Below are 13,026 nucleotides of genomic sequence, written 5' to 3' on the forward strand. Positions count from 1 at the left end.
ATCAGAGCTGAAATAATAGATTTTATTTACACGGAGCTGTGGCTGCCAATCAGGTTCCAATAAATAACAAAAAGAACTGGATTTTAGCATAATTTAAGCAAAAACATTCCTGAGCTTTGCCATTTCTGTGTTCTTCCTCTAAAGAACCAAAAATGATACAGAAATAAGCTGTCAGTTACTTTTTATCTTTTGATAACATAATATTTTTAAAATCAGGGAAACCTATAACAACAGAATGATATTCATAAATATTTATTTGATTTTTTACGGTATATCTATGTATTTCATATTTATTGAAAATTATAAGTACAAACACATGTAAAAATAAACATTTGTAAATTTTTGTAAATACAAATCTATACATATAGGAGAAAAGTGATCATTTAACTCTTGAAAAGCAGTACTATTTTAAAAGAATGTGTGCTAAGAAATTGTCATTAGAAATACATATGTTTTGCATGAACAGTACAGCAACAGTCAAGCAAAAACCTGTGTGAAACTTTCAGTGCATAAATCTCCTCATGCCTGGAGGCAGTAATAAATTACATTTTTCTTTACATACACATTTTAAAATTGTCAAACATACATTTCATGTACTGGAACCAGAAATAATATCTTCTTGGCTGACTTTTTTTTGATATATTTCATAATTAGGTGTAGAAGTCAAAGATACCTCTTTACACCCAAAGGATACATAATCCCTTTAAGCATATTGGAACAGGTCAAATATCTTTATATACCCTAAATTTTCACTACTGCAAGACAGGTAGTTGCTCCCCTTTGTTACCAATTCAACACAAAACTTGGAAAACACTTTCGAGTTTTAACTTTCCTGGTTTAGGTGGGCACACATGTCTTTCATGATTTAACTGGAAATTATACTCCTAGAAGACCAAAACTGCATTACTTGTACATTCTCACTCTGTTCCATTCAGGTTTTCTGTCTTGTCTTTCATTCAGTCTGGTGTGTGAATAAAAAAGTTCGGTACCACAGGTATTCTGGAGATGCAATATAGCCTCTGTGCTGGAGGTTTAATAATTCCCAAAGCAATCTGAATATATGTAAAAAGTATTTATGTATGCAGTGTACATTTTAAAACACCAGTTACTGTAGTTAAATTCTTACATTTGAGTGCACCGTCACTGTCTGGACCAGACCCTTTCCAACCCAGCCTTGCTAACTCTGCTTGAGTTGGTTGTTAGTCCATTGTGCACCCTTCTAAAGAGGGGGTTTGTCAGATGTTTGCCCTGTTAACTCAGAGCAAACACTCACGGACAGAGGAAACACTGGGGGAAGCTGGTACAGCCCCTGAGCTAGGTTAGCACCCGAATCTGCACAGATGTGCCTCGCTCCACAGTGCCCTGAGCATTCTGTCCCCAAGCTGCTGCAGGATTTAAATTTACCAGAAAGTGCTGGGAAAAGCAATTTCATAAGAAGCCAGATGAGGCAGCGATGAGCTGGGATGATACAACAAAAGAGACTTGCTTCCAGAACTTTACGACCTTCGTTCACTAAACTGATACTTTTCAGTTTTCCTTAGTGTGAACTTCATTTTTTCAACAAACTCTCACTCATTATCACAGTTAAAATTTCTAGATTTATTTTAATTTTTTGAACATTTTTTTCCATTTTAAAGGTGCCACAGTTCAGTCGATTTTCATTAACACTTGAAGAAAATTTATGTTTCAAGCTTACAGCTGAAAGTTTTTTCAGTATGATTTTCATGCAAAATTTAGGGAATAGAAGAACGAAGAAAACATCCAATAGACAACCATTTTCACCTTCAAATCTAGAATATACCTAACATCCAAATTACAATGAAAGCCTATCCACTTTTTTTGTTTTAATTTGGTTTTAGTTTTTCCAAATGCCAAATCTGTGTGCATTTTGGTGAACTTGAAAATAACCCCACAATAATAAAACTGGCATGGCAATTTTTGTTTCCCGTATTTTGATGGCTATACATGATTTAATAATTAGATAACATGACAACACTAATAAGCTAATTCTGATAGTGAAACAGATTGATTTATATTGCTTGCTTTTGTTGAGTTTTGAAATATCTGAAAAATATAAGAAGATACATAATTTTAGTCAGTTTAGTCATGAGCTCAGGAAATTCTCTTTAAAACAGAGAGGGCAAATTGTAATATATTTATAATATGTTTTAATATATTAGAATATATAAACATTTATATAGATATAAATAATATACAGTATAATTTAGTACAAACAATAATTTGTAGTAAAACCAGAAAAATGAACCAACAAGGAATGTTACAAATGATCTAGTCCAAGTTTTAGCACCTAGTGCAGGAGAGGAGGAAGAAGCCAAAATAATTTTTATTTCCTTCACATATGTTTCTAAAATATCTCTATTAGCATTGACTATTTAGGACTACCAACTCTTTCATGCCATCAGTCTAGTGCTATGGTGCTCCTCAGTAGGCTATAAAGAATCATAAAATAGCAAAGCCTTCTGCCACGTGAATAGACTGAAGGTTCCTGGGACCAACTGCCCACATCCATGCTGCTGTATCTGGAGGCATTGGAGCAGGACAGGCAGAATCAGAGCAGGACAGGCATAGACAGCAGTTTGCTGGGTCAGTTAACCCAGTGAAAGGATCCTATGTTAGCTTAGGGACATAGTGAAGGAGAAGGTTAGAGGACTGAAAACCTTTTTTCAGTGCAAAAAGGAGTTTCTCACAGGTTGTCTTTCAAGTCTCCTTCTCAGTAACCTCAGATTCTCTCATGTCTATTCTTTCATGTCTTGCAAACAGCCTGGACCAAACATTTAAAAATCTATATAAATGTCTCATTTCCTTGTGGTTTTTTTTTTTTTTTTTTTTTTTTCTCTTGACTGCAGCCTCAGGTAGTGAGATAGTCACTTAACCATCCTCTACCTTTCCTTGACTTTCCTCGTTTTTTATGAACTCTATTTTCCTCCTCCATTTTGCACTTCATTGATCCTGTTTTCTGTTGCAGAAAATGGCAAATCAGCCACAGCAGCCACAACACGGAAGCTAGAAACACACCAACAATCTCTTTCATCAAGATACAGTCCTCTGCAGGTAGATACATTTCCCGGGGACTCCCTTGAAGTCCTGTCCAATACTCACTTCTGGCCAAATGTTGTATAAGCTTTCCCAGTCTCCAGGTTAAAATGTATCTACTTTTGTTAACTTTTAAAAGATTTGGAATTGCTCAAGTTACATGAACAAACAAAATGTGCATACCACTACATCTGCACATTTCAGTTATACATATCCTGCATGTTTCACCGAGTTGCTTAAATATTGAATAAATTGGACTAGCTCAGGCAGCTGATATTTCCAGCAGACATGCCCTCGTTGCTTTAGTATGCCCAAATTCATTACTACACACCACCTGTTACCTGCAAATTCCCGGTGTACTCTGCTCTCATCCCTTTATACGGCAGGGACCTCTTGTAACTCTCCAGCTACTTTTGTTTCATGCCACCCATTTCCTTTCTGTCAAAGGCTGATTCCCACATGATTCCTTCCTCCCATTTTTTTTTTCTGTAGGAAATAAATTACTCAGGGCGTCAACATACTTGAACTGAACTGAGATGGAGGTAGTTATAATGAAATGCTAATAACTGCCAGGAAAATTACAGAGCTGTTCTGAGCTGCTAGGTCTGCCAAGCAGCTGCCAGCAGCACTACGTGTCTCCCCTGCTCTTCTTCTAGTTTACTGATTTTTCACCAAAATAGGGCGTTGTTCTTCAATTACAAACTTTCAGAAAACATTCCAGTGTTGATAGCATGTGTCATTCAAAAGTAATCACATAATGGACAAAGACACAGAAGAATGTTTTTTTTCTGTTGAAATGAGGTCTTTTGATGCATGTTGAGGGTGTGCTTCAACATTACACTTATCTGTTGGCACATCCCCTGTCTTCTGGCAATGCAACTCTATAAGGAGGCTGTGCTATAAACAAGGTTGCTTCCATTAACATAGATTATTTCACTAAGGTGGCTTGCAGTGCAGACTCCCAAAAGGTTTTGGCGGTAAAACTCAACACTCCCATAACTCTAGCAGAAGGATGGAAACATGCAGTGGTTGTGTAAACTCTTCAAGAATGTTAGCACTAGAGAAACTGTAAGTCAGAAGCACATCCTTAATTAAGGAGCACTGATTCTGTTAAAATGTTTCTGTCTCTCACCTGCCTTCTGTCACCTCTTAGCCACAGGTTACATGCCACAGCTGCTGAAATTCAAACATATGCTCGAGTATGAGCTGCGGGAGTGGTGACTATCCTAAGAGGAAAAGCAGTCCAAGCTGCTGCCTCAACTCTTTGTGAGGTGAACACTGTCTTACCAGCTGTGATTCATGAGTGAAGATGGCAAATCGAGCAAGGCAATGGTGTATGTAAAACGAGGGTAGGCTCATGATTAACTCAGCCTGTGTATACCAGAGGCAGAATAGGCAGCTAACCCATCAGGGGCTGGAGCCTTCAGACCTTGATTAGCTCAGCCAGATTTCAACACATGTACTGCTACAGGAGGTAGACTCCTACCTGAGAGCTCACCCCTCGGTTCTGCTTCAGAGGAACCTACCCAACATGCCATATACTGCTTTCTTTTCTGTTTTCAGCCACTTAACTACAGCGTGCAGATTCAACACACAGGATTTGGAATTTCCAGGAGGAATATATAACTCAGCGAGCATATGTCAGGCTTTTCTTTAAAACTCAGGGACTTTTGTAAAGGGTTATTCACTTTGTACATCAAAGCCATGCCCACAGGCATTGCCTACTGCACTTCAGCTTGGGGGAAAAAAAAAAAAAAAAAAGGGCCCAGCTCTTTTCCAGACCATCCACATGCCAACCTCGGCGGAACCATTAACTCACACCTTGCCAGGGCATTTGCTTGCAGCCAGGAGCAACCCAAAAGGGCTCGGGGCTGTTGGGGAGGGCTCTTCTCTGTCAGCAGCTCCTGCGGAGAGCTCTGGGCACACGGAAAGGCGAAGGTGTGTCGGAGTTACTTTCTTCTCACGTTCGAAACGGTGAAATTCAGAACCTAAGCAGAACGCCACGCAAACGCAAAACAGAAAAGGTCCATCTTTATTAAACACAGCGGAAACAACCAAGGCGTTTGCCATCACGCAGGTGTGCCCCACACGGCCCCCCGTCGGGGTAACAGCGCGAGTCGCCACTTGGAGCGGCCGTCGGCAGAAGCCACAGAGCCCACGATAACGCTCCTCAGGCTAACGCGGCCCTCCCCGAGCTCCTCCGCGCCCTGTGGGGAGGCGGGACGCACCGTGCCCGGGGACCCGGCAGGCTCGGCCCCGCCCCCGTCCACCGGGACCCACCTCCCCAGCGGCCACCCGGCCGGCCCCGCCCACCAGCTCCGGCCGGCTTCAGTCCCGGCTTCCGGCCCCGCCCCGGCGCTGCCGGCAAATCCTTCCGGCTGAGGCGCAAACCCCGGGACGCGGGGGGCGGCTGTGGGAGGGAGCGCGCACAGGCGCCGGCGAACCCGGAAGTGCCCGTGCGGCGGAGCCGGAGCGGGAGGGGCTGCCTGCGCGGGGCTCGGGCGGCCCGGCCGGCCCGGTGGGGGCGGTGGCTGGGCGGGGGGCGCGGAGCCTTTGGAAGTGCTTGGAAGGGCAGGTAAAGGGGCCCTGAGAGGGTGTGGGGCTGGGGAAGGTGTGAGGGGTGTCCTGGCGGTGCAGGCGGGGGGTGCCCGGTAGAGGCTGCGGCGATGATGGGGGCGGGGGTGTGTGGTGTCTCCTCAGGACGGCGGGAGTGCTGGAGAGGGTGCGAGAGGAGCGGTGGGCAAGCCCTGGTGTAACTTCAGCCGAGGGTGGCGCGAAGCGGGCACCTGTGTCGTGTACGCGACGCTCGAGGTACCGGATCCGGGAGGTGTATCTCAGCTGATGTCTTAGTACGGGCTTTTATCGGTTAAATGTGACAGGGTTTCTGTCAGGTAAGTTTTATATGGAATCATGGTAGGCTGTTTTACCTCTTGGTTCTCTTTTTTTTGTTTGTTTGTTTTTTGTTTTTTGTTTCTTTGGCTTGGCTTTTCTTTTGGTAGCGAGCAAGCCAGTTATTCGTTCCCATATATATGTGTGTATATATACATGTAAGCTGTAAATTCATAAATGTAAATATGTATGCTTTCATCTTTGCGTGTAGGTCATTTTAGGTCATATTACTACATATAGACATGTATGTTTAGAAAGCAGAATTTGAAATTCAATTTTTCATACATCCAAACAACGTGACTGTTGCTTTATTGAAAATCAGGCTGACAGATTTGTAAGTAATATCTCACTGTCTTGTCTTTTTTCGTAGTGCTTGACCTGTAGTACAGATATCCTCCAGAATGCTGGAGTCCTATGTAACTCCTATTTTGATGAGTTATGTGAATCGCTACATAAAGAACTTGAAGCCTTCAGACCTACAGTTGTCACTGTGGGGAGGAGATGTTGTACTTAGTAAACTTGAGTTAAAGCTGGATGTACTTGAACAGGTATGTTCTGTTTCCAGTAGTTACAGTCTGTGCCTTTGATTTAAAAGAAATTGACGACATTATTTAGGTTGGTCTGCACAGATAAACGTTTGTTTAGTACTTACTGTCTTTCTGCTTATGCAAGTCCTTTTTTTTTTTTCCCTGCAGTTAGTTATTCTTACATTCATTCCATGCCGCTTGTTTAGTAATGAATGGTAATTCTTTGCATGTTCTGTAAGTTATGGGGTGTGAAGAGAAAGGCTTTGTTGTAGACAATTTTCTTCTTTTAGTAAGCATTATTTTACAGTACGAACACCAACTGAATTGCTTTTGCAGTCATATTTACTAATTGCATAGAGTAATTAATTCAAAATGTCACAAACTAAAGGAGGATCTCTTTTTAATTATGCATACTAAACACAGATTTGTGTTCTCTATATTATGGCTCCAGTTTTCATCATTCCAGTTGTATCTAAACCTAAGTGTAATGGAGGGACAGATTTGATCAGTTGGTTTGTGTGGATTAGATCAGAGGCTCTGTTAAACAGCCTTAAAGACAAGCCTGACCAAGTAAAACACTTGGTACAGAATTTGGAATGTGTTGTCAATATGAACTGGTTTAAGTCTTAGCAGAGGGATCGTTGGTTTCTCTGCTTATCTAGTTGACTACTTATGGAGTTGAGTGTGTGACACATAGAGCTGTTTTCTGTTGTGCATGGTGTAGCAAGTCTTGCCTAGAGTCCTGTGTCCAGATGTAGTCCAAGTGAAGGAGCCGAGAGAAATGCAGCAAAAAATAATGTGATATCTGGACAATATGGCCATTGAAAGAGGAATAAAATAGTCTGGAAATGTGTTTCTAATAAGTGAGATGAGACAGGGCAAGAGTTATATGGATGACAAGAAAGGATGGAATAAATCGTACTCGGGGAATCTTAGATTGGATGTCAAGGAAAATTTTCTCATGTTTTAATTGGATTATGAGTCACTAGAAGACTGAGGAGACTGCATGGTCTCTATCATGGGGATACCTTTTAAAATGTGAAATAATTATAGTTAACCAAGTATTTCTGATCCTGTTCTGGAAGAGGAGAAAATCTTTCAAGAGACCCTGTCCTGTTTTCTGTGCTTCTGTAAAGAGCCTGATTTGTCTTCCTTCAAGTATTTGGTGGCCTCTGTATTTTCTCTCAAGACTTCTAGTTCCTCATTTTCTTGGTACAGCTGATGTGGATATTAGACTTCAGTTGTATAGGGTGTGTTCCTCCTGTGAACATTCAAAATCTTTTTAAATGTGTATATTATGGAATCAAAGAAGAGCTGATCAGAAAGGAATAGATAACCTCTAGAATTTCAACTGTGCTGAGCAGGGCTGTTGCCAGCAATATGTCAGATCAGCTTGTGTTTTTTTCCAGTTGAGTCTCGAAATCTCCTCTCTTGGTTGTGAAAACCTCCTCTTTGGGTAAACTGTTCCAGTGCTATACCAGATGGAAAGTTTGTTCTAATAACAAATGATGACTTCGGGATGGATTTACCAAATTTGCTATATTACCTGGTGCCATTAGGATTTTGCTGCTGTCATCTATGTTGATCCCTTTCAGATAGTTGCAGTTTGCTGGTAGGTGATTCCTGGCTTCATCTTTGCTTATATATCAGCTGGGTACATACATATCCAGTGCAGTCTTTTGGTGTTGTGGCTCTTGTACAGGCAAATGTTGTCATATATAACTGTGCTCATGTCTTACCAGCTTGAACAGGGATGCAATGCAATGAATCTAAAATTTAGCTCAGGTGTCTTTTTTTTTTTAATACTTTATTGGCTTTGTGTTTGTAAGATGCAGTGATCTTTATTTGGCTCTTATTATTCCTTGAAACTTGCCTGGACCCACAGGCTGTATTGGGGTGTCTTTCTCTTTGGTTTTGGTATTTTTTATTTTTTTAATTCTTTTTTCAGAAGAGATGTTGCTTTAACAAAACCTTTAAGTGTATGTAGTATGCAGTAATCTAACATCCCTAAGCTTTTGCAGCTGGAAGGGAGCTCCGTTGAAAAGCTAAAGTCTTAAAAATTACCAGTATATATTATTTTATTTGGGTTCTCTGCATGAGTGGATTCATAATATCTATCGTTAGTCACCTTAACTGCTCTGCTCTTCTAACATCCTTTCTGTCTTGGGCTGTTATCTTCAGCCTGGTTCCCTGTTTCTTATCTGGCATGAATGCAGCCTTAACTTCATGTTTTGGGCTTTGGATGCAAACGCATATACCCTGGATGTCTTTGTCTGGAGCCTTAAACATTTTCAGAGGTTTCTAGCTTTTGTGGAACTCTACATGATTATTTGGGAACATGGGCATAGGCACCAAGCTATCTGGACAAAGCACCTTATAACAGATTTGGGAACGAGCCTGTGCTTTCTCCTCTCGCTCCTTGCACTTCAGCTGATGTTAGCATTCCCATGTCCCGCTGTGCTCTTACAGACCACCAAACAGAATCCCAGAGAACAGGCAAGATTAGATTGTAAACTGCTGTCTGTCTTCTAGAAGATCTAACTTTATTTTTGGGACCAAGTTGGAAGCAATACCTTTTGAAATAAGATTTAAAATAGCTGATGACATAGAACTATCAAACTCAAAGAGAATGCTTTAGTACCTGAAAATACTTTGCATGCTTTTATGTATATTTGTGTACATTTTATATTCTCTCATTAAACTAAGCTGAATGTTATTGCAATAACTCTTAGCTCTGAATCTGCTGGCTTTTTTTTTTTTTTTTGTCCCTTTTTTTTTTTTTTTCAATATCAGTTCTGTAATGAAAGTACTAGTTTGTACTTCGGTTCAACCTTCTAGGTACAGTGCAGCTTTTGTACATAATTATGTCACTCTTTGAATAGCCAGTTAATTTTATAATAATTAACTTTAATTGAAGGTTAGATCTAATACAATTTTGATGTTAGTTTTTCTCCTGTCTTGGATGATTCAATTACTAGAAGACTAATCACTCCAAGAAATTGTCCATCTAGGCATAGTAACTAGCACATTGTACAAAAACTACTTAAAGTATTTTGTAAATAAACTTTAAATATTTTATTTTTTTTTATGGAAAAGCCTTTTAAGTACTTTTGTGTGAAGTCACTATGGTACCAGAAGTAACAGAACTACCTATGAACTTGGTAATTAGCTTGTATATAATTTTTTCTGTTAACACAGTGGCATCAAAGTGATAAGATACATGGTGAGCTATTTTTGCTGCTAATATATATTTCTGTAGCATTGTAGCTGCTTATGTTAACTGTTTTACAAACTCAGAAGGGAAAGATGAAGAGGTCTTTGATTGGAAGACAAAGAAGAACTTGATCTAAAGATCATTGATTTTTATCATAGTGTGGATTTTTCCTATCTGAAAGAATTTAGAAAGAAAGGAAATATGAAAAATGCTGACGTACTTAAAATTATTTTAAGGAAATGAAGGCATTAAAATACCTTTACTGTAAGTGTCTGTGTTATATGCCACTGCATTACTTATGAAATACAGCCTTGAATGTGAAGAAAAGGTATTTGAGATAATACTGACGTGGTAGAAAAAGTACTTGCCTTATCACCCCAAAGCCTGGGAGATTTTAGAGCAAGGGGAATTATGATCATCTAGTCTGCAGCCTAGCATGACATCAGTCAGTTATTTATGTGTCAACTCCAGGATTTTTTCAGCCATATGATAATTACTTTGAAGGATTTTGTAAAAATCTAAAACGTAAAGTCTAATCAGTCATGAGTACAAAAGATACATTAAGAATTTCATGCAGTACTTAATGAAAGGGGAAGGATTGCACAAAAAGTAGTAGGAATAAAAATGGTATTTGTTATGTTGTGTTATGAAGAAGTTACTAAATTTGACATGCACTTTCTTTATATTGTCTACTGAAATGGCACAACAAAGATTTCTGTGCAGTGCCTTAAGGAAACTTGCTCATGCAATTAGGATAGTGTCAGACGACACTGTATCTAAATTCCTTTGGAAAAGAACCACTGTGTATTCTAAATATGCTGTGCATTTGGTTGTATCCCCTCATTTTGAAGGAATTCCTACTTCTGTTTATTTCAATATTTACAGTTAACTAAACAGAAATGAGAATTTATTAAATCAGTCCAGCAAACAGTGGAAAAAGATCTATTCTAGAATACCTTTTGAAGTAAACTCATAACATACACTTGTGAACACAAGTTGGGATCTAGATAGACATGAGTGATGATGAGTGATATGGATTACATATCTGCTAGTCAGGAAAGGGAATTTGTTTCTATGACTGTTAATAGTGATACTTTGCTGTCTAAATTCATAAAAGCATTGTCTCCTAACTTGTAATGCATTTTTGGATTGCGTGTATTTTTTTTAATCATCTATTTCTGTGGCCCCTGCACAAAACTAGAGTACTTTTTCATTTTTTGTATGACCAGTGTAGCAACTTCTGTAGCTAAACTGCCCAGTACTTGCTTTTCAGTGGCTTAGCTGAGACTGTCTGGATTAAAATTTTATTTGTGTTGATTGTAAGCCTAAGGCTGAATTTTTAGGAGACAGGCTTTTAGCTAAAATACTTCAGTATATTAGTGAGTGAGATGAATAAAAAACACTTTGTAAGTACAAATTAACAATTTTCTTCAAACTGTTTTTATGAGAGTCTGTAACTGTCATTGTTTTGAATGGGAACTTGAAATTATATGTGGCTTTGTGTAAGCATGGTTGAGGTAGGACTCAAGTTTCCTTGAATGAGATGGGTGTGTTTCTTTTTTTATTTATTTTTAATTTCATTAACAAAAGTTCATGAAACCCCAAAAACTAATTTACAAGCTGAAAAATGTACTTTGCAAAAATTCAGCAGTGAATATACTTCATCTACTCTTGGCTCTTGGGTGCAAGGTGAAATTTTTCATAGTATCAACAGAAAGTCTGAGGAGGTATCAGCTGCAGAATAGAGTGTTCCTTAAAATTGGTCCTGTTAGCAGCTTTTGTCACTGTGACGGTGCTGGGTATTCACAGGTAAGAGTAGTTGACTTCTCTTTTGGGTGACTAATTAGAGCAGGGGTCCTCAAACTTTTTAAATGAGGCCGACGCATGGGTGAAGTGGCAGGCAGTCATCTGCGGCTGCTTGGGGGCGGGGGGCGGGGGAGGGTTCTGTAAATACCAGGGAGGCGGATTGAGGACCCTGGGGGGGCTGTATCCAGCCCGTGGGCCGTAGTTTGAGGATCCCTGAAGTAGAGGCTCTCTCTAGATGATAACTTGTCACAGTTGCAGCAGGGTAACAGCTTGGAAAAAGATTATAGTGGCCTTTCAAAACATATCGCTAAGATTTGATACAGTTTCAAGATGTTAGGCAAATAATGACATTAGTTAGCTTCACAGCAATATTGTATAGGTAGACTTTATAACATGTCAAGTACTAAATGCAATCCACTTGTCGTTTTATTCACGTAGAACTTCAATACAGCAGTGATAGGTCTAGGGTCAAGTGGTGCAGGAAAACAGGCTTTCTGGATCCACTTGTAGGTGTTTGAAATTCACTAGGACCTTGGCTGCCTGACCTTTGAGTTTCATGGACCTTCTCTATTTCACTTTACTCATTCATAGGAGTACTGACTTGAAGCATTTAAGTACCTAAAACTGAGCCAAGGTGCAAAGCTGCTTAAGCCGTGTTGTTCAGAATTTCCCTAGCAAAACTGGCCAAAGTCCTGAACAAAGGTTTATGCCCCTAAGTTTACTAAGAAACACCACAACTGAGAACCTGGGGGTGCTGGTGACAGCAGGCTCAGCGTGAGTCAGCAGCGTCCCCTGGCAGCCAAGGGTGCTGGGTCACCCTGGGGTGATGGGACACAGCACAACCAGCGGCCCCAGCGGCGCCTGTCCCTGCGTTCAGTGTCGCTGCGGCCTCACCTTGCGCACTGTGTGTGGTTCTGGGGCCCACAATTTCAGAAGGATGTGAAGGTCCCTGAGCGCCTTCAGAGGAGGGCAACGCAGCTGGTGAGAGGGCTGGAAGGCATGTCCGATGAGGAGCGGGTAAGGGCTTTGGGCTTGTCCAGGTTGGAGAAAAGGAGGCTGAGGGGTGACCTCGCCGCTCTCTATGGCTTCCTGAGGAGGGGAGGTGGAGAGGGAGGTGCTGAGCTCTTCTCCCTGGATCCAGTGACAGCACATGTGGGAATGGTTTAAAACTGCTCCAGGGGAGGTTTAGACTGGACATGAGGAAGCATTTGTTTACTGGGGTGGTCAAACACTGGAACAGGCTTCCTAGGGAGGTGGTTGATGCCTCAAGCCTGTCAGTGTTTGAGGGCATTGTCCAAATGCGTCTTAACAACATGCTTTGACTTTTGGTCAGCCCTGAACTGATCAGACAGTTGGACTAGCAGATTGTTGTAGGTCCCTTTCAACTGAAAATGTTCTAACGGCCAAAACTCTCACCCAGCTTCTAGGAGACTTAAGATTCACACCTGTTGTTCTCAGTGTCTTAAGATAAAGATGCAAACACCAGGCTATAAGCCACTCCAATCTGTTGGGTTTTTTTCCCCATTAGATTTTTAA

At 40.6% G+C, this 13,026-nt stretch overlaps 1 protein-coding gene across 8 annotated transcripts in view; it reads left to right on the plus strand.

Annotated features, from left to right (window-relative positions):
• The first annotated feature begins 5,535 nt into the window (after positions 1-5,535).
• VPS13B (vacuolar protein sorting 13 homolog B) overlaps positions 5,536-13,026 on the plus strand; it is a 477,375-nt gene continuing 469,884 nt past the window's right edge. For 3 of the 8 annotated variants that reach the window (XR_005827096.1, XR_005827097.1, XM_040588255.1), the window contains exons 1-2: positions 5,832-5,945; positions 6,314-6,491. Coding sequence is in view for 6 of the 8 variants with exons in the window: in XM_040588255.1 (XP_040444189.1) it covers positions 6,345-6,491 (147 nt within the window). In the remaining 2 variants the exon portion in view is untranslated. Of the gene's footprint in view, positions 5,630-5,830; positions 5,946-6,313; positions 6,492-13,026 lie in introns of those variants that run through there. The other 5 variants (XM_040588253.1, XM_040588250.1, XM_040588252.1 and 2 more) reach the window with 3 other exon arrangements.

The sequence above is a fragment of the Falco naumanni genome, chromosome 3 (assembly GCF_017639655.2).
Source record: "Falco naumanni isolate bFalNau1 chromosome 3, bFalNau1.pat, whole genome shotgun sequence".
Taxonomy (NCBI): domain Eukaryota; kingdom Metazoa; phylum Chordata; class Aves; order Falconiformes; family Falconidae; genus Falco; species Falco naumanni.